The sequence below is a fragment of the Embiotoca jacksoni genome, unplaced genomic scaffold, assembly GCF_022577435.1.
Source record: "Embiotoca jacksoni isolate LCO1_2020_lvr unplaced genomic scaffold, fEmbJac1.0.p SCAF_29, whole genome shotgun sequence".
NCBI lineage: Eukaryota > Metazoa > Chordata > Actinopteri > Embiotocidae > Embiotoca > Embiotoca jacksoni.
Genome location: NW_027185380.1, coordinates 2,081,621 through 2,103,902, shown reverse-complemented (window position 1 = coordinate 2,103,902; position 22,282 = coordinate 2,081,621). Strand labels below are relative to the sequence as shown.

The 22,282-nt window shown below is 37.5% G+C and overlaps 2 protein-coding genes across 3 annotated transcripts; one reads left to right on the top strand and one right to left on the bottom strand.

Moving 5' to 3' along the window:
- Position 1: 1 nt before the first annotated feature.
- Positions 2-7,919, top strand: rars2 (arginyl-tRNA synthetase 2, mitochondrial). 2 transcript variants are annotated; one of them, XM_069161702.1, is made up of 20 exons: positions 2-144; positions 265-338; positions 482-584; positions 992-1,075; positions 1,150-1,250; positions 1,328-1,383; positions 1,758-1,841; positions 1,914-1,990; positions 2,193-2,351; positions 2,468-2,574; positions 3,080-3,175; positions 3,350-3,410; positions 3,985-4,061; positions 4,719-4,843; positions 5,741-5,808; positions 5,888-5,997; positions 6,591-6,686; positions 6,797-6,871; positions 7,014-7,077; positions 7,373-7,919. In XM_069161702.1, the coding sequence occupies exons 1-20, from the start codon at positions 109-111 to the stop codon at positions 7,457-7,459; spliced, it is 1,740 nt and encodes a 579-aa protein (XP_069017803.1). In that variant the 5' UTR covers positions 2-108; the 3' UTR covers positions 7,460-7,919. The 2 variants fall into 2 exon arrangements, with proteins under 2 accessions (XP_069017803.1, XP_069017804.1); XM_069161703.1 differs by having other exon boundaries at positions 126-144; positions 486-584.
- Positions 7,676-11,992, bottom strand: slc35a1 (solute carrier family 35 member A1). The gene is made up of 8 exons (XM_069161705.1): positions 11,773-11,992; positions 11,297-11,477; positions 10,764-10,923; positions 9,986-10,138; positions 9,819-9,885; positions 9,379-9,555; positions 9,166-9,300; positions 7,676-8,560 (listed from the first exon to the last, which is right to left on the bottom strand). The coding sequence occupies exons 1-8, from the start codon at positions 11,780-11,782 to the stop codon at positions 8,427-8,429; spliced, it is 1,017 nt and encodes a 338-aa protein (XP_069017806.1). The 5' UTR covers positions 11,783-11,992; the 3' UTR covers positions 7,676-8,426.
- Positions 11,993-22,282: the final 10,290 nt, after the last annotated feature.

Here is a 22,282-nt window from a genome sequence, read left to right as displayed (position 1 = left end):
ACGCAGCTACATGTCAACGTGAACAGACTGCGGACAGATTTTTTTTTTTATTTTTCTCTCCTCGACATAAAAGTTTAACGTTACGTGTTATTTGCGCTCGTAGGAAACATGGCTTGTTTCTTTAGAAGGAGAATCGCAGCGAAGGTAATGAAACTGAAAGTCTCTGAAATTAGATAACACTGTGCTAAATGCAGCAGAGCTGTCTGGGAGCAGGTGACATCTTTATCCTGTTGTTGTTGTTGTTGTTGTTGTTTTAATGTCCAGCTGAGCAGGGCGCTGCAGCAGCCCGAGGAGGCCTTCATACCAGCTCTGACAGCAGTTCCAGTTATGAAGAAACAGTTAAGTGTGTTTTGTGTTTGCTCGCTCGTAAAATCTGCCGAGATTGCTCCACGTGTGTGTCTGTCCTCTCTCTCTCTCTCCTGTCCTCTCTCTGTCTCTTGTCTCTTGGTTTGTTTACGTGTCCTGATCTCGTGCTTCTCAGGCAGAGTGCCGACTTTAAACTGGCTGTCGGCACGTTACGAGTCGGTGGGATTTTACCGTCCGGCGGAGACGTCCAGCTGCAGGCGGAGACCCTGGCCACTCAGGTGAGACTCGTCCTGTTTACAGATGTGTTGACACCTGTCTGTGTTAAAACAGCTGCGTGAAACTCACGGAAATGTCATATTTTTCCATCACCTACGTCTGCCCACGTGACGTGAGAATCAGCTGTTTATCTTTGGAGTTCATCGCGGGAGCGTCTCAACTTCTAATGTGCAATTGTGCAAGTTACAACAACGTCATAAATGCAACACACGGAGAGAGCAGTTGCGCATTTGCGTACTTAAGAAGCTGGAAACGGAACGCGTTAAAATACTTGATCAAAAATTGGTTGCAGATGAATCCTCTTTGAGTCACATATTTTGGCTGAACACGAGTGTTCACGTTCTTGGTTCATAAACATCAGAAAAAAAAAAAAAATCAACCGTTATTTAATCCGAGCTGTGTTTTCCAGTTGAAGCCGGACAGCGTGGTGGAAGACGTCTCTGCTGGAGGTGGACTGATCAACTTCAAAGTTCATCGCCAGCTTCTTGTTCAGGTTTGTGAGCGATCACTTTGACAGAGTGAAGAAAAGTCTCAACCGTTACAGCCTTTCTGCTTTGTGTGTTTTAGAAAATGTTGGAGCCATTTGGAAAGGGGGAGGACGACAGATTTGGGTTAAATAGTGAACTTTTTAATCATCTCAAACAAGGAACGACATTAGTGGAGTATAGGTACGTTTGTTTTTATGGTTCTCTTCTGTACGTCTCCCGCTTTTACAGACTGTAAGTGATGTGTTGTTTTGTTGCAGCTCTCCAAATATTGCCAAAAAATTTCACGCTGGACACTTACGATCGACAATTATTGGTGAGTTTGGGCTTAAGTTTGTTTACTACCACAAAACTCATATTAATTCATATGAATGCAAGTGAGCTGCATTGTAAACTCCAGCCAGACCAATAAATCTGTCCGGGTTTGTTTATCAGAGAGTCGCATCAAGCTCGTTTTAAGCTATAAAATCTCTGTCTTTTGTACATTTCATGGTTGCAATTAAAAGAAATAATAAATATAAGGGAACTTTATTAAAAATGGGCGTTAATGTTGTGAGTTTTGTGAAGAAAATTAATATTGAATACACCATTATTGGATTTTTTTTTTTTTTTTAAAGGCCTAAAGATCAATTATTTTTCTTTCACAGTGAAATTACATGTTGCAATAAAAGATATAAACTCCATCTCCAGGTAACTTCATAGCGAACCTAAAGCAAGCTCTTGGAAATAACGTTATTCGAATGAACTACCTCGGAGACTGGGGGATGCAGTTTGGTGAGTATATCGTGCAGAATATTCAACAGTGGATTTTTATCAACAAAACCATTGACCGGTCTCCGATTTCAGGTTTGCTGGGAGCTGGTTTTGGACGATTTGGAAATCTGGAAAAATTTAAACAGAATCCGTTGCAGCATTTGTTTGAGGTGAGTTCGCATGTTTAGAGAAAGAAAAAAAAGAGCTGCTCAGTGGCTCTCTAATCATCGTGGTGTTTGTCATTAATTTACACGGAATCAAACACGCCGAGAGTTGTTTTTTTTTCCTTACGTAGTCTGAATGCTGTTAAAAGGTGCTTTTATCCAACAGGACCCTGGTGGTTTGACAACATTTATCGTTTGTGTTTTGCAGGTTTATGTTCGAGTGAACAAGGAAGCAGAGCACAACGAGGAAATGAAGCAGGCTGCCCGAGACTTCTTTAGACAGCTGGAGCAGCACGAGAGCTCGGCCGTGTCGTTATGGCAACAGTTCAGAGAGATCACGGTGAAGGAGTATCGGCACGTTTATAAGGTACGACCGGTCACGCAACTTAGTCGACACTCGGCTCTCTAAAACGCAAATGTCTGAACAGTTATGATGAATCTGTGCCATAAAACACGACTGAGATTCGTCTTGAATCTCTCCAGCGGTTGGGGGTCCACTTTGATGTTTACAGCGGGGAGTCCTTCCACCAGGATCAGGCCCGGGAGGTGGTGCAGCAGCTGCAGAGCCGAGGCCTGTTGAAAACCTCTGAGTACGTGACGGCCTTCCAGCGGTGACTGGCGTGATAGACAGCAAGTAAACATGTGCCGAGATGCCGACCGGGGGACCCGGGGAGCTGAGCAATGAGCTGAAATTTGATTTAAAATGAATTGAAGCTGAAGATTCGCATAATAATGATATGCAACCCGTTTCAGTAAGAAGTTTTTTCAAACTGTAATTGCACCTTTTTGGGATTAACAGGGACAACAGCTTTTGAAAACCACCGTCAGTGGCAAAAACATGCGGTTTAAGTACATGTAAAGTATTACTCAGCGTCCCGTTTCACCAGTTACCCGCCGAAGAGCTCTCGCTCAACACTGGACCGATCTCAGAAGTTGTTCCCATTAGTCACTTCGGACCCAACCAGATGAACTCGTGGTTTTTTTTGTAATTATTTTTTTTTAATTGCACTTGAAATTGATGTACAACAGATCAAAGATAAACACCCAGCCGGAACCTTTGTGCGCTGGGCTTGATGGGAGTTTTTGTATTGACAGGAAGGGGACTGGTGTTGTGGATCTTTCCCCTGATGGAGACATGAGCAGCGTCTGCACGCTCCTCCGCAGTGACGGAACGACTCTCTACATCACCAGGTCAGAAGATGTTTACAACTGCGTTAAGACTTTATTTGTCCGCAGGATCAGAGATGATGTATCGTCATTGTAATTTTTAGCCTTCTCATTGTGGAAATACAGGCATTGGAAATATCAGTCTCGACTGTTACTTCTGTACAACAACAGCTTATCTTGCGTTTTTCTGTGTTTCAGAGATATCGCCGCAGCTATTAGCCGAAAAGAAAAGTACCAGTTTGATGAGATGATTTACGTGGTAAGGACACTTGTTCGTTTAGTTAAGTTAATGTAGTTAATAATTTTACTGCAGTCAACGGTGAGGAGCAAAAAATGGAATTGAATTTATCCTCTGAATTATAGCTTCGTTGTTTTGTTTTTTTTTGTAGATGAAACAACTAATTAATTGAGACAATATTTGGCAGATTAACAGAAGATTAAAATAATAGTTGACTATAGCTGTCTTGCACAGTATCATAGTGTCATTAAAGGTTATTTTTTATATACTTTGTTTGACTGGAGAAACAAATGTCAAACGTTGTGACTAACATCTGAATAGTCAAACACAGAAATGCAGTGTGTCTCTGCTGAAAATTGTTGCTCTAGTTTGATAATTATTGATGTCACTGTGAGCCTGTTTCCTCCTTTAGTCGCTGCTGTTCTGTGTTACAGTAAAGCAAATTAAAGTTTAAACAAATGTGTATTTTAGTGATGTTTTGAACCGTGGATTCAGATTTTCCTCTTGCACTACTACTATAAAAAGTCAGCCTTTCCTTTTAAACTCTGTTAATGCCTGTTTGTTCAATCTGTATTTTCTTTTCTTTTTTCTTCAGACCGACAAAAGTCAAGAGAATCATTTCTCCCAGTTATTCCAGATCCTGCTCAATATGGGACATTCATGGTCTGACAGGTAACTGGAGAAATATCTGCACACAACACGTCACGCTTAACACGGGCAGGTTTAATCAAAACTGTTTGATGTTAGGTAATTTGTAGTTCTTATATTTAATCCTACATACTGCGTCATTTAAATCACAAAATGTCAGATGGAAATGAACATTATCTTTAAGATGGACTGACATCAGTATTTTCACTGCCTCTATTGTTACTTTATCACTTTGTCAGATTTCCACCCAACGCAGACATGTTTTAATTATAAACACGTTTAATTTTGCTCTCGAAGATGCCTTTTGTCTCGTGTGAAGTGTTGTTTCAGTGTTAAAATTCATCTTTGATGTATTTTGTGTTACTTTTGAAAAAAAATTCAACTTTGGACTTTTACTCTACAACATTTCAGAGGGAACATATCATAGTTTTCTACTCTACTACGATTATCTGACAGCTGTAGTTACTTTGCAGCTTACATTTTTTTCTTTCAAAACAAATGATAATCTTAGACATTAGGATATGTCAAAACACCCGACAGTCTAAAAAGTACTGAAAATTAGCTCCACTTATCACTCAGAAATAAGGGGTACTTTTACTTTAAGTATTCTTGATTTATTTTTTTTCAATAATGTTGTTCAGATACTTTTATCTGTGTCCGTGACGTGATTACTGGTTGCAGGTGTCGGCACGTGTCCTTCGGTCTGGTGCGGGGCATGAAGACCAGGACCGGCGACGTGGTGTTCCTGGAGGACGTGCTGGACGAAGCTCGGGCTCGGATGCTCCGCAACATGGGCCAGTCGAACAGTAAGGCAGTTATTAAGCAACAGAGAGCGCACGGGACCCGGGGCCGCACATCTACCTGCATGTGTTCCTGTACTTCAAACTCAACCGCGTACTCAATGCAAACTGGTGTGTGCAATGTGAATATTGTGACACTCTGAAGCTGATCAATCATCACGAGGGCTTTCTACGCAGCACTTCGTGGGCCACATGCTGCCTGGTCTGGTGTAAACTTGGGATATTGTGTAGGTGCAGCTCACAACAGGAAGATGGCGCCGTGTCCCAAATGCGTACCGCTTCCTCCCTGTGAGTTGTTAAATAGCAGGCTGGAAAAGTGCCAAAACAAAAGTGTCATTAAAGTAATAATCACGCCTAGGACAGAACGACCCTCTTTTTCTCCCACAATGCATTGCAAAACGGTAACTTACAAGTTGCTCACGGCTGTAAGAAATTCAAATTGGGAAGAAGAGTGCTGACGGAAAAATCTTGGTCGGTTCAGCTGTCTCTTGTATTCCTGAGTCACAGCTGATTGTCATGCAAAGGTGCTGGTATTGCATCATTTCCTGTTAGTATATAAAGGTGAAGGGTGTTGATTTCTTGGATACCAACCGCTAAATCAGTAAACTATAAAGATGAACATGTGGTTTAGAATTGGGACACAAACATTTCCCTCTCAACCACACCTGTCATTTACTTCTGTCAGGATCATTTAGGGAGTGGCGCATTAGAAATCCCTTCATTTAAAAACTGCTGCTGCTGTCATGGCAACAGGAACAAACGTGGGAATGGAAACACAGATTTCATCATGTGTCATCATGCATATTTTCCCCTTTTTAAAGAGGGTAATAAAACTGCTCGTTGTGGGAATAATGAAGCTGTATTTGGGGACTGAAGTGACTCCAGCGCTCGTTCTCTCCACAGCCACAAAGGAAATGGACAACCCGGAGGACACGGCGGAGACAGTGGGGATCAGCGCACTCATAGTCCAGGTGAGCTATTACAACTAAAAAAAAAACAGTTTTATAAAACTAATATCCAAATGCGAGCCGTTCCATTTCTTGGTTTCAGGACTTTAAAGGCCCCCTGCAGTCGGACTATAAGTTCGACTGGGACCGGATGCTGCAGGCTCGGGGCGACACGGGCGTCTTCCTGCAGTACACGCACGCTCGACTCCGCAGGTCTGTTTCCAAACTACCTCCAGAGCTCTAATGTAATAATAATAATAATAATCCCGATGTCACTTGGCTACCGTGGTGATGTGATTGTTTGAATCTTTGACATTGTCATTACCGATCATCTTAATACTTTTGGTTCATCATTTAGTTGATGAAATGACAGAAACTAGAGGAAAGCGATGTCTTCGGGTTTCTTGTTCTGTCTTGAGTTCAGAACTTTACGATATTTAATTTAAAGTTATATAAAGCTTAAGAGCAGCAAATGCTACTTCAGAGAAGCTGGAACCAGAGACTATGAGGTGCGATCAGAAAGTTCAGAGACTGTTACTGCTGTGCACTAACGGAGTGCAGCGCAGTGACCTTTGGGGAGAGCTGTATTTAAATAGCGTACCAATAAAGTCTTAACGGCTGTTTAGTCACGTTTATGATATAAACGCACCGACCGAGTTCATTTGTGTTGCTTTTATGTTTGTTCACAATAAATAGCCGTGACCTTTTGCGCAAGTTTTCATCAGCACTGAAACTAGAACCTGCGTCGTACGGCAACTCTGCTTCCAAGGAAAAGAAAGACAATGGAAATGTTAATTGTGCTGCAGTTTAATCCGGAGGAACGAAGGTGCAGAGGCAGCTACATTCGATCCATCTCTTCTACTGGAGCAGACGAGTATCGGCATCCTGCAGCACCTCCTTCGGTAAGCCACTTTTCCAATTCCTGCGTCAAACATGAGGCGGTGAAAGCAGCCGGCACAATCTCGCAGCGCGTTTCCTCTGCTTTCCCTAAATCCTCCGTGTGTGTTTGCAGCTACGATGAGGTGTTGAATCAGTCTGCCCAGGATCTGCAACCGAAACACCTAATCAGCTTTTTACTGAAGCTGTGGTAAGCTGCAGGATGTTAGTCTTAAGGGTTGGGTCTATTGCTGCTCAGAGTGTTTACCCGTTTCTTTACATCCATGGAACCATAAATTACTGTCAGTGGGTATAAACCTGTTCTTGTGTTCTTGCTCTCCGATGCCCTCCAGCCACCTCGTCGCCTCGGCACACAGAGAGCTGCCGGTGAAAGGAAGCTCGCAGGGTGTCGCACAGGTAGAAACAAACAAACAAACGCTTCTTTCTACGTGCGAATCTGCGTTTTTTTTTTTCTTTTTTTTTTCTTCCTTTTGTAAACATGCAACATTACACAATCGGTAGATCCTCATCTTCCTAAGCACATCAATATCAATAACATAAGTAAAGATTATCTTTAAATACATTTCTTTCTGCCTACACGATGGTGTTCGAGCCACCAATAAAAAAAACAAGTGCCTTTGCAGTATTACTCTGCAAACATTAAATAGATCGCATTTTAAAAAGTGTCATCTTATTTGTTAAATGTCAACAGGCAAGGTTACGACTGTTCAGCGCGGCCGGCTCCGTCCTGTCCAACGGGATGAGGATCCTGGGCATCACACCGGTACACAAAATGTGAACCTTTTAAGACCGTTAATGTTTCATCAGGATTATTTCACTGCTGAAGGTACCAGACTGCTATAATGTTAAAAGAAATGTTCATTTATACTGTAAATACAGAGCCTTAAATTTTTCTTTTTTTAAATAAAATCATCGTCATTAAATTCAGTTGTTACCCGTCAACTTTAGTAGGAATCGGTGTATTCTGACGTACGAGAGAAAAACCTAACGTCTCTTTTTAATCCATAATTCTGTTCAGTTTTAATAAAATCTTTCAAATAATGTTCAGAACAGAAGGCAACACAGACGTGACACAAAAGATACAAGACATTGGAAAGATGGTAGTACAAACATGCAGTCTGTTGTCATTGTTTCAAGTGAGTTCTCCTGTGAGTTGGATACATTCAGAAGAAGTGATTTGGATGTTTGAGTCACATTTCAGTTTAAACTGACTAACTATTGATTGGAAAAAAACAAAACTCCATGATAAGGAGTTGTGATATTTTTCCGCCCCCTCGTCACGCGTATAAGGATGCTTCAGAGTACGAGTAACAAAGTCCAGTTACTACTTATCAACTCCGGCATGGCTGAAGATGAATTTCACGACTTCAGTGATTGATTATTTACAAACTTTACAAGCAGCGAGCTGCACGGGCCAGTTTTCAAAAATGTTTTGTCTTCTCAACTGAATGATTGTTTGAATCTGGCAATGAAAAGATGTCTTCAAATTACCTGGAAATTCATAGTTGTGTGACCAGTCCCGTGTGTGTGGAGGGTGGAGCAGGCCTACGTTAAAGTGGAAGTTGTCATCTGAGCTCGGTGTTCACTTGAGAAATAGCGCGAGTGGCTCGCTACTCCCCCCCCCTCTCCCTCTCCCCCAGTACCTGAACTCTTTTATATCCCCAGAAAAAAAAAAAACACGACCCCCCCCCCAAAGCCGACCTGGTCCTCCAGCGATAAAGACTTCTCTGCTGCACGTCAGTGATTCACACAGTGACCAGTTTCTGTTTGGATTCCTTCTCCGTGTCCTTAAGCCCCACGCTGGATGTGTCTTGCTTCGGCAGTCCGTACAGGTAGATGGAAACGCACACGAGGAGGGCTCCGCCTGCAAATGTGATCGCTGCACAAGAAAAAAAACAAACTAAAATGAGACACGACTCTTGAATTGACAAACAATTTTACACGTTCTCTTATTGCCAAATAATTACGAGGGAATTCTCCCAGAAAGAACTGAGTTGGTGACAACTGTGGGAGAAAACTAAAGTTCCCCAAAAGCTCAATTTAAACCCACGAAAACGTATTCATTCTTAAAGTAAATTGGGCTTCCAAGAAGACAAATTTGACATTTTTCTATATAAAGTTGGCCTGCTGTGCTCTCATGCCTGCTGTTTCATCCGCTGATAATTAATTGAAAGTAATCGCTGCATATTTTTCAATTAGAATCAAATTGCACCGTCCTTATCAGAAAGTTTAGGAGTTTAAAGCCACATTTCAGTTTTTTTTTCTTTACAGAGACCCATGAAGCGATACTGAATGTTTTATAAAGTGTAGCTTAAAAATCAGCAACTAAATAAACACTTAAAACTTGAACAAGACAAGAATGTAGTCTGATAAAGGCCGAAAATCGAGGTTCTTCTTCTGAGTACGCCGTACATTTGAATGTTTACAACCTACACCCTCACCTCATCAGTATGCTGACAACGTGGCTGTGAAAAACGGACTTACTTATCTGGAGTCCAAACAACAGGACAGACGCCACCGTGGAGAGAACAATGGCGGCTGCAGCGGAGAAGCCCTTCATGATATTGTCGGTGTACTTCACCACCACCGATGTGTAGAGACCGCCGACGCTGGCCAGGACTGGAAACACAAAAGAGAGCAGGGTCAGTCAGAGCGTCAGAAAACAGAGGAAACGTCCTCAGGTTTTGCCATACTTACATACTACGAAGCACACCCAGGGCGTATAACCAAAGAAGAAGCCTTTCTCCAGGACGCTTTCTCCATCGGTCGCGTAAACGCCAATCAGGGTGACCACAATGCCGGACAGGTACATCTGGATGTTCCTCACCCACAGAGACGTGTCTGAGCTCTTCAACACCTTCTCAAAGTACACACCTCAAGAAGTAGAAACAAAACTGTCAGGTACAAAAAAAAAAAAAACAACGCAAAGTAAGACACTTCACCTTAACACTGCTTTAACCGACTTTTGACGAGGTGTCATTTGGAATCGGTTTTGCGTTTCAGTGCACATCAAGTGTTGCTTCGGCCGAGAGTTTGTTTAGCCGCTGAACGGATTTGTAGGGATGTTTGGTCGCCGAATCAGATTTGGACAAACGGACGGAACCGCTTCTCCCCACAGAACCCAGCAGCATTTTTACCTGCAAATCCAGAGCAGAGGACGGCAATAGCGATGGCCATGAACCCCTGGACGGGGTTCTGCTCTACCTGGCGAGAAAATGAAACGATAAGGTAAAACACAGCCTGTAGCTTTACTGAGTAATCAGGACGAGGGTAACATTTAAATTTGAAATCGTCCCACCCTTACCTGAACTTTAGTGGCCTCCGCAGGCTTCCACTGGACGAGTGTAACGCCTCCACAGAGCATAAAGACAGAGAACCACTGCAGCCGGCTGAGGGAGCGGTTCAGCATGAGGACCATACACAACGCCGTGCACGGGATCTTCAGCTGATAGGTGACCTAAGTAGGAAAACACAAGTCAGCCACCTTTTACTGTTTACTGGGTAACTTCACACTTGCAGAAGCATTTCGACCGTTAATTCAATACTTTGTAGAAGCCTCTTCTTCCTGCAGATCCCCCCAGGATCACATCAACGTTATGGGATATGACCGTCTTGATTTGCTGCTTTAATTGGGATATTTTGAGTTTTGAATTGCTGGTTGGACAAATCATAAAAGTCTTCAAGACAGAACGACGTTGGAAATTTTTTCACTATTTCACGAGTGATCGATTAATATGAATGTGATCGACAAGATAGAAAATCACGCATCGTCCATTACGTCAGCATAAGCATCAACATTTTGTATTCAATAATTGTGTAGCCATCAATGTGATATAATTTGAACAAAGATAGTGCAAAAGAGCGTTATTCTCTACGCTTAGAGAAAATAAATAACCGGAAACAACAACCCTAAAAGATATGAGATCATAAAATAGCTCCCAAGCAACTGTTTTTATAAGAGCTTCGACAACTACTCGATTTACTGGTTCACAACCAGCGAACGTTGACCACACCCTGCCTTCTTTGTTCACGTTACACATCAAAGAAACAGGCTTCCGATCGTACCTAATAAACGATCGTACCTGATAAACTGCTGCGTCGAGGTTACTCAGAGCGACGAAGGCCATGTTATTCTGAATTGCGTACACCACCGAGGGCACGCTCAGCTTCAGCAGCTCTTTGGGGCTGAAGAAAATATGTTCCTTTATTGCGCTCTTGAGTCTGGTGAAGCTTCCCGTTTCTCTGGGAGAGTAAACAAAAACAACAACAACAAAAAACAGACCAACTAAGATGAAACGTTGACACCAAATAGATATCGATTCCCCGAACAGAGGTCACACAGCTCTTCAAAAATCCACATCTGTGATGTCGTTTGTGTTTTTTTGAATTTTCAACATTGTGATTCAACTTTTGTCATTTTTCTTTTTCGCAGCTGTTACGTTACTGTGAATATATATTTGTTTTTACTCAGAGACCACTTCCCTCCTAAATATGAATGCATCGATTATTATGAGCATATATTAATTAACCGTGTGTACAATGTGGTGGATCCCTGTGGTTTACAAACCCCTTCATGAGCTCCCACGGTAACAGCGGTCAAGTGACCGACACTTACTTTGACAGCATCCCCAGACTCAGGATTAATTTAATGACCTCGGTGAGGCACACTGCCGTCGTGGAGAAGTACATGTCCCCGGTGGAGATGGTCCTCGTGTACCGTAGTGCCACCGTGTACGCAGCGGCCACCAGCGTCATCACCGTCAGGCAGTACAGTTTGAAGACCACGTTCACGTTTTCTGAGAGAAAGAAGAAGAAGAAAGAAGGAAATAAAAAATAAAAAAAAGGGGGGGGGGGGGAGATGAAGCTGTCTTAATTATGTCAAAGTACAACGTTTACACCAGCAAAACAAAAGATCAACTTCAGTAGTTACGTCACGTTTCAAAAAGCCGCGTTACGACTTCGCGGAGTAAATACAAGCACATGACCGGCGGTCGGCAGCTCCGTAATTCAGATCAGATATTATTGTTGTTTTGTTTACTAAATGTTCCCGAGAGCTAACGTTAGCTTCTCGTGTTCACCGATGAAACTCACCGTCGGCCATCGCTGCTCCGCTTCGTGTCCGTCCGAGTGGCAGGAAAGTCGGCTAACCTGCTTGCGTTACATGCCATTAAAAAAAAACAAAAAAAACAAAAAAAAACACAAAGAAAGAGTCGTGTCCGGAGTAGATTGAAGAATGCTGCCCGACCTGCTGGAAGTCGAGTTGACGCGAGCGTCTCAGTGAGGCTGAGCCTTAATTGCGGTTTCCTGTCTGGCGCGACACCAACTGCGATTCCCAGAATGCAGCGCGAGTCGAGGGTGCGTTTGTTTTTGACGCCCCGATTTTTAACTGGCGCCACTCAGGACGCGTCTCCAAGCGAGCGGGTTACTACGTGTGTTCGACGCCGGGCGGCGCTGCGCCGCGCTGAGGTCGTGACGGAACTGATGCTTTCTGTGAGTCCGCGAATCTGCAGACTTTCCTGACGGACTTTCCCGTCGTTCAGAGCGGAATTGTTAACGGAGCCGTAGTTATGGACGTGTTCCCGCCCCCCCCCCCACCCCCAAAAAAGTAAACAAACCAAGCAAGAGAATAAATCCACTCACCTTGCTGTGATTATTTCTTGTAAAGTTGTTTGTGTTTAAATTCAAACCTATGCATTGGGTTTGCGAATATTAACTCCTTTCCCAGGTTTGGGTAATTTAAACACAAGCACGTTGTGCATTTTATGCACCAGAAGAAAAAGTCATGCCATAGTGTATGACGGGGGTTTTTTTCGGCCCAAAATTTTTTAAAATACTGTAGTATGTTGTCTAAAATATGAAGAATAAGTCATACCATAGTATGTCGTCCAAACCGTTATACTATAGTATGACTTTTTCTTCGACCCAAAAATCAGCAAAAAGTCATACTATAGTATGACGGTTTGGATGAAACACTATGGCATGACTTTTTCTTCATATTTTAGACAACATATTAAAGTATTAAGTATTTTAATTTTTTTGGGCCAAAACAAAATGTCATACTATAGTATGACTTTTTGGTGATTTTTGGGTAGATGAAAAAGTCATACTATAGTGTGATGTTTTGGACGACATACGATGGCATGAGTTTTTCTTCATATTTTAGACAACATATTAAAGTATTAAGTATTTTAATTTTTTTGGGCCAAAACAAAATGTCATATTATAGTATGACTTTTTGGTGATTTTTGGGTAGATGAATAAGTCATACTATAGTGTGATGTTTTGGACGACATACTATGGCATGAGTTTTTCTTCATATTTTAGACAACATACTATTATTAAATATTAAGTATTTTTAATTTTTTGGGCGGAAAAAAAAGGTCATGAATTTTTTACATATACATACATTGCTTCCAGTTGGACTCAAACCCATGGCCTTCTGAGTGCAAGGGAGCAGCACTAACCACTGTACCATTGTGCCTGTATTTGTATAGAATGGGTTTTTTCAGGTTTATTTGACAACATGCCTTAGCATAACTTCAAATTTTTGGGATGAAAAAAAAGTCGTACTATAGTATGGCGTTGTGGACGAAACACTACGGTATGACTTTTTCTTCATATTTTAGACAACATATTAAAGTATTAAGTATTTTAATTTTTTTGGGCCAAAACAAAATGTCATACTATAGTATGACTTTTTGGTGATTTTTGGGTCGATGAGAAAGTCATACTATAGTGTGATGTTTTGGACGACATACGATGGCATGAGTTTTTCTTCATATTTTAGACAACATATTAAAGTATTAAGTATTTTAATTTTTTTGGGCCAAAACAAAATGTCATACTATAGTATGACTTTTTGGTGATTTTGGGGTAGATGAAAAAGTCATACTATAGTGTGATGGTTTGGACGACATACGATGGCATGAGTTTTTCTTCATATTTTAGACAACATATTAAAGTATTAAGTATTTTAATTTTTTTGGGCCAAAACAAAATGTCATATTATAGTATGACTTTTTGGTGATTTTTGGGTAGATGAGAAAGTCATACTATAGTGTGATGTTTTGGACGACATACTATGGCATGAGTTTTTCTTCATATTTTAGACAGCATATTAAAGTATTAAGTATTTTAATTTTTTTGGGCCAAAACAAAATGTCATACTATAGTATGACTTTTTGGTGATTTTGGGGTAGATGAAAAAGTCATACTATAGTGTGATGGTTTGGACGACATACGATGGCATGAGTTTTTCTTCATATTTTAGACAACATATTAAAGTATTAAGTATTTTAATTTTTTTGGGCCAAAACAAAATGTCATACTATAGTATGACTTTTTGGTGATTTTTGGGTAGATGAGAAAGTCATACTATAGTGTGATGGTTTGGACGACATACTATGGCATGAGTTTTTCTTCATATTTTAGACAACATACTATTATTAAATATTAAGTATTTGTAATTTTTTGGGCGGAAAAAAAAGGTCATGAATTTTTTGACAAATACATACATTGCTTCCAGTTGGACTCAAACCCATGGCCTTCTGACTGCAAGGCAGCAGCAATAACAACTGTACATTGTGCCTGTATTTGTATAGAATGGGTTTTTTCAGGTTTATTTGACAACATGCCTTAGCATAACTTCAAATTTTTGGGATGAAAAAAAAGTCGTACTATCGTATGACGTTGTGGACGAAACACTACGGTATGACTTTTTCTTCATATTTTAGACAACATATTAAAGTATTAAGTATTTTAATTTTTTTGGGCCAAAACAAAATGTCATACTATAGTATGACTTTTTGGTGATTTCTGGGTGGATGAAAAAGTCATACTATAGTGTGATGTTTTGGACGACATACTATGGCATGAGTTTTTCTTCATATTTTAGACAGCATATTAAAGTATTAAGTATTTTAATTTTTTTGGGCCAAAACAAAATGTCATACTATAGTATGACTTTTTGGTGATTTTGGGGTAGATGAGAAAGTCATACTATAGTGTGATGTTTTGGACGACATACTATGGCATGACTTTTTCTTCATATTTTAGACAACATATTAAAGTATTAAGTATTTTAATGTTTTTGGGCCAAAACAAAATGTCATACTATAGTATGACTTTTTGGTGATTTTGGGGTAGATGAAAAAGTCATACTATAGTGTGATGGTTTGGACGACATACTATGGCATGAGTTTTTCTTCATATTTTAGACAACATATTAAAGTATTAAGTAATTTAATTTTTTTGGGCCAAAACAAAATGTCATACTATAGTATGACTTTTTGGTGATTTTTGGGTAGATGAGAAAGTCATACTATAGTGTGATGGTTTGGACGACATACTATGGCATGAGTTTTTCTTCATATTTTAGACAACATACTATTATTAAATATTAAGTATTTTTAATTTTTTTGGGCGGAAAAAAAAGGTCATGAATTTTTTGACAAATACATACATTGCTTCCAGTTGGACTCAAACCCATGGCCTTCTGACTGCAAGGCAGCAGCAATAACAACTGTACATTGTGCCTGTATTTGTATAGAATGGGTTTTTTCAGGTTTATTTGACAACATGCCTTAGCATAACTTCAAATTTTTGGGATGAAAAAAAAGTCATACTATAGTGTGATGTTTTGGACGACATACTATGGCATGAGTTTTTCTTCATATTTTAGACAACATATTAAAGTATTAAGTATTTTAATTTTTTTGGGCCAAAACAAAATGTCATACTATAGTATGACTTTTTGGTGATTTTTGGGTATATGAGAAAGTCATACTATAGTGTGATGTTTTGGACGACATACTATGGCATGAGTTTTTCTTCATATTTTAGACAACATATTAAAGTATTAAGTATTTTAATTTTTTTGGGCCAAAACAAAATGTCATACTATAGTATGACTTTTTGTTGATTTTTGGGTAGATGAGAAAGTCATACTATAGTGTGATGGTTTGGACGACATACTATGGCATGAGTTTTTCTTCATATTTTAGACAACATACTATTATTAAATATTAAGTATTTTTAATTTTTTTGGACGGAAAAAAAGGTCATGAATTTTTTGACAAATACATACATTGCGTCCAGTTGGACTCAAACCCATGGCCTTCTGACTGCAAGGCAGCAGCACTAACCACTGTACCATTGTGCCTGTATTTGTATAGAATGTGTTTTTTCAGGTTTATTTGACAACATGCCTTAGCATAACTTCAAATTTTTGGGATGAAAAAAAAGTCGTACTATAGTATGGCGTTGTGGACGAAACACTACGGTATGACTTTTTCTTCATATTTTAGACAACATATTAAAGTATTAAGTATTTTAATTTTTTTGGGCCAAAACAAAATGTCATACTATAGTATGACTTTTTGGTGATTTTTGGGTAGATGAAAAAGTCATACTATAGTGTGATGTTTTGGACGACATACGATGGCATGAGTTTTTCTTCATATTTTAGACAACATATTAAAGTATTAAGTATTTTAATTTTTTTTGGGCCAAAACAAAATGTCATATTATAGTATGACTTTTTGGTGATTTTTGGGTAGATGAAAAAGTCATACTATAGTGTGATGTTTTGGACGACATACGATGGCATGAGTTTTTCTTCATATTTTAGACAACATATTAAAGTATTAAGTATTTTAATTTTTTTGGGCCAAAACAAAATGTCATACTATAGTATGACTTTTTGGTGATTTTTGGGTAGATGAAAAAGTCATACTATAGTGTGATGTTTTGGACGACATACTATGGCATGAGTTTTTCTTCATATTTTAGACAACATACTATTATTAAATATTAAGTATTTTTAATTTTTTGGGCGGAAAAAAAAGGTCATGAATTTTTTAAAAATACATACATTGCTTCCAGTTGGACTCAAACCCATGGCCTTCTGACTGCAAGGGAGCAGCACTAACCACTGTACCATTGTGCCTGTATTTGTATAGAATGGGTTTTTTCAGGTTTATTTGACAACATGCCTTAGCATAACTTCAAATGTTTGGGATGAAAAAAAAGTCGTACTATAGTATGGCGTTGTGGACGAAACACTACGGTATGACTTTTTCTTCATATTTTAGACAACATATTAAAGTATTAAGTATTTTAATTTTTTTGGGCCAAAACAAAATGTCATACTATAGTATGACTTTTTGGTGATTTTTGGGTAGATGAGAAAGTCATACTATAGTGTGATGTTTTGGACGACATACTATGGCATGAGTTTTTCTTCATATTTTAGACAGCATATTAAAGTATTAAGTATTTTAATTTTTTTGGGCCAAAACAAAATGTCATACTATAGTATGACTTTTTGTTGATTTTTGGGTCGATGAAAAAGTCATACTATAGTGTGATGGTTTGGACGACATACTATGGCATGAGTTTTTCTTCATATTTTAGACAACATACTATTATTAAATATTAAGTATTTTTAATTTTTTGGGCGGAAAAAAAAGGTCATGAATTTTTGACATATACATACATTGCTTCCAGTTGGACTCAAACCCATGGCCTTCTGAGTGCAAGGGAGCAGCACTAACCACTGTACCATTGTGCCTGTATTTGTATAGAATGGGTTTTTTCAGGTTTATTTGACAACATGCCTTAGCATAACTTCAAATTTTTGGGATGAAAAAAAAGTCGTACTATCGTATGACGTTGTGGACGAAACACTACGGTATGACTTTTTCTTCATATTTTAGACAACATATTAAAGTATTAAGTATTTTAATTTTTTTGGGCCAAAACAAAATGTCATACTATAGTATGACTTTTTGGTGATTTTTGGGTCGATGAGAAAGTCATACTATAGTGTGATGTTTTGGACGACATACGATGGCATGAGTTTTTCTTCATATTTTAGACAACATATTAAAGTATTAAGTATTTTAATTTTTTTGGGCCAAAACAAAATGTCATATTATAGTATGACTTTTTGGTGATTTTGGGGTAGATGAAAAAGTCATACTATAGTGTGATGGTTTGGACGACATACTATGGCATGAGTTTTTCTTCATATTTTAGACAACATATTAAAGTATTAAGTATTTTAATTTTTTTGGGCCAAAACAAAATGTCATATTATAGTATGACTTTTTGGTGATTTTTGGGTAGATGAAAAAGTCATACTATAGTGTGATGTTTTGGACGACATACTATGGCATGAGTTTTTCTTCATATTTTAGACAACATATTAAAGTATTAAGTATTTTAATTTTTTTGGGCCAAAACAAAATGTCATACTATAGTATGACTTTTTGGTGATTTTTGGGTAGATGAAAAAGTCATACTATAGTGTGATGTTTTGGACGACATACTATGGCATGAGTTTTTCTTCATATTTTAGACAACATATTAAAGTATTAAGTAATTTAATTTTTTTGGGCCAAAACAAAATGTCATATTATAGTATGACTTTTTGGTGATTTTTGGGTAGATGAAAAAGTCATACTATAGTGTGATGTTTTGGACGACATACTATGGCATGAGTTTTTCTTCATATTTTAGACAACATATTAAAGTATTAAGTATTTTAATTTTTTTGGGCCAAAACAAAATGTCATACTATAGTATGACTTTTTGTTGATTTTTGGGTCGATGAAAAAGTCATACTATAGTGTGATGGTTTGGACGACATACTATGGCATGAGTTTTTCTTCATATTTTAGACAACATACTATTATTAAATATTAAGTATTTTTAATTTTTTGGGCGGAAAAAAAAGGTCATGAATTTTTGACATATACATACATTGCTTCCAGTTGGACTCAAACCCATGGCCTTCTGAGTGCAAGGGAGCAGCACTAACCACTGTACCATTGTGCCTGTATTTGTATAGAATGGGTTTTTTCAGGTTTATTTGACAACATGCCTTAGCATAACTTCAAATTTTTGGGATGAAAAAAAAGTCGTACTATCGTATGACGCTGTGGACGAAACACTACGGTATGACTTTTTCTTCATATTTTAGACAACATATTAAAGTATTAAGTATTTTAATTTTTTTGGGCCAAAACAAAATGTCATATTATAGTATGACTTTTTGGTGATTTTTGGGTCGATGAGAAAGTCATACTATAGTGTGATGTTTTGGACGACATACGATGGCATGAGTTTTTCTTCATATTTTAGACAACATATTAAAGTATTAAGTATTTTAATTTTTTTGGGCCAAAACAAAATGTCATACTATAGTATGACTTTTTGGTGATTTTGGGGTAGATGAGAAAGTCATACTATAGTGTGATGTTTTGGACGACATACTATGGCATGAGTTTTTCTTCATATTTTAGACAACATATTAAAGTATTAAGTATTTTAATTTTTTTGGGCCAAAACAAAATGTCATACTATAGTATGACTTTTTGGTGATTTCTGGGTGGATGAAAAAGTCATACTATAGTGTGATGTTTTGGACGACATACTATGGCATGAGTTTTTCTTCATATTTTAGACAGCATATTAAAGTATTAAGTATTTTAATTTTTTTGGGCCAAAACAAAATGTCATACTATAGTAGGACTTTTTGTTGATTTTTGGGTCGATGAAAAAGTCATACTATAGTGTGATGGTTTGGACGACATACTATGGCATGAGTTTTTCTTCATATTTTAGACAACATACTATTATTAAATATTAAGTATTTTTAATTTTTTGGGCGGAAAAAAAAGGTCATGAATTTTTGACATATACATACATTGCTTCCAGTTGGACTCAAACCCATGGCCTTCTGACTGCAAGGGAGCAGCACTAACCACTGTACCATTGTGCCTGTATTTGTACAGAATGGGTTTTTTCAGGTTTATTTGACAACATGCCTTAGCATAACTTCAAATTTTTGGGATGAAAAAAAAGTCGTACTATCGTATGACGTTGTGGACTAAACACTACGGTATGACTTTTTCTTCATATTTTAGACAACATATTAAAGTATTAAGTATTTTAATTTTTTTGGGCCAAAACAAAATGTCATATTATAGTATGACTTTTTGGTTATTATTGGGTAGATGAAAAAGTCACACTATAGTGTGATGTTTTGGACGACATACGATGGCATGAGTTTTTCTTCATATTTTAGACAACATATTAAAGTATTAAGTATTTTAATTTTTTTGGGCCAAAACAAAATGTCATACTATAGTATGACTTTTTGGTGATTTTTGGGTGGATGAAAAAGTCATACTATAGTGTGATGTTTTGGACGACATACTATGGCATGAGTTTTTCTTCATATTTTAGACAACATATTAAAGTATTAAGTATTTTAATTTTTTTGGGCCAAAACAAAATGTCATACTATAGTATGACTTTTTGGTGATTTTTGGGTGGATGAAAAAGTCATACTATAGTGTGATGGTTTGGACGACATACTGTGGCATGAGTTTTTCTTCATATTTTAGACAACACATTAAAGTATTAAGTATTTTTAATTTTTTGGGCGGAAAAAAAAGGTCATGAATTTTTTGACAAATACATACATTGCTTCCAGTTGGACTCAAACCCATGGCCTTCTGACTGCAAGGCAGCAGCACTAACCACTGTACCATTGTGCCTGTATTTGTATAGAATGTGTTTTTTCAGGTTTATTTGACAACATGCCTTAGCATAACTTCAAATTTTTGGGATGAAAAAAAAGTCGTACTATAGTATGGCGTTGTGGACGAAACACTACGGTATGACTTTTTCTTCATATTTTAGACAACATATTAAAGTATTAAGTATTTTAATTTTTTTGGGCCAAAACAAAATGTCATATTATAGTATGACTTTTTGGTGATTTTTGGGTAGATGAAAAAGTCATACTATAGTGTGATGTTTTGGACGACATACTATGGCATGAGTTTTTCTTCATATTTTAGACAACATATTAAAGTATTAAGTAATTTAATTTTTTTGGGCCAAAACAAAATGTCATACTATAGTGTGACTTTTTGGTGATTTTTGGGTAGATGAAAAAGTCATACTATAGTGTGATGGTTTGGACGACATACGATGGCATGAGGTTTTCCTTCATATTTTAGACAACATATTAAAGTATTAAGTATTTTAATTTTTTTGGGCCAAAACAAAATGTCATATTATAGTATGACTTTTTGGTGATTTTTGGGTAGATGAAAAAGTCATACTATAGTGTGATGTTTTGGACGACATACTATGGCATGAGTTTTTCTTCATATTTTAGACAACATACTATTATTAAACATTAAGTACTTTTAATTTTTTGGGCAGAAAAAAAAGGTCATGACTTTTTTGACAAATACATACATTGCTTCCAGTTGGACTCAAACCCATGGTCTTCTGACTGCAAGGCAGCAGCACTTACCACTGTACCATTGTGCCTGTATTTGTATAGAATGGGTTTTTTCAGGTTTATTTGACAACATGCCTTAGCATAACTTCAAATTTTTGGGATGAAAAAAAAGTCGTACTATAGTATGACGTTGTGGACGAAACACTACGGTATGACTTTTTCTTCATATTTTAGACAACATATTAAAGTATTAAGTATTTTAATTTTTTTGGGCTAAAACAAAATGTCATACTATAGTATGACTTTTTGGTTATTATTGGGTCGACGAAAAAGTCATACTATAGTGTGATGGTTTGGACGACATACTATGGCATGAGTTTTTCTTCATATTTTAGACAACATATTAAAGTATTAAGTATTTTAATTTTTTTGGGCCAAAACAAAATGTCATACTATAGTATGACTTTTTTGACAAATACAGACATTGCTTCCAGTTGGACTCGAACCCATGGCCTTCGTATGACTTTTTGTTGATTTTTGGGTCGATGAAAAAGTCATACTATAGTGTGATGGTTTGGACGATATACTATGGCATGAGTTTTTCTTCATATTTTAGACAACATACTATTATTAAATATTAAGTATTTTTAATTTTTTGGGCGGAAAAAAAAGGTCATGAATTTTTGACATATACTTACATTGCTTCCAGTTGGACTCAAACCCATGGCCTTCTGACTGCAAGGGAGCAGCACTAACCACTGTACCATTGTGCCTGTATTTGTATAGAATAGGTTTTTTCAGGTTTATTTGGCAACATGCCTTAGCATAACTTCAAATTTTTGGGATGAAAAAAAAGTCGTACTATAGTATGGCGTTGTGGACGAAACACTACGGTATGACTTTTTCTTCATATTTTAGACAACATATTAAAGTATTAAGTATTTTAATTTTTTTGGGCCAAAACAAAATGTCATATTTTAGTATGACTTTTTGGTGATTTTGGGGTAGATGAAAAAGTCATACTATAGTGTGATGGTTTGGACGACATACGATGGCATGAGTTTTTCTTCATATTTTAGACAACATATTAAAGTATTAAGTATTTTAATTTTTTTGGGCCAAAACAAAATGTCATATTATAGTATGACTTTTTGGTGATTTTTGGGTAGATGAAAAAGTCATACTATAGTGTGATGTTTTGGACGACATACTATGGCATGAGTTTTTCTTCATATTTTAGACAACATATTAAAGTATTAAGTATTTTAATTTTTTTGGGCCAAAACAAAATGTCATACTATAGTATGACTTTTTGGTGATTTTTGGGTAGATGAGAAA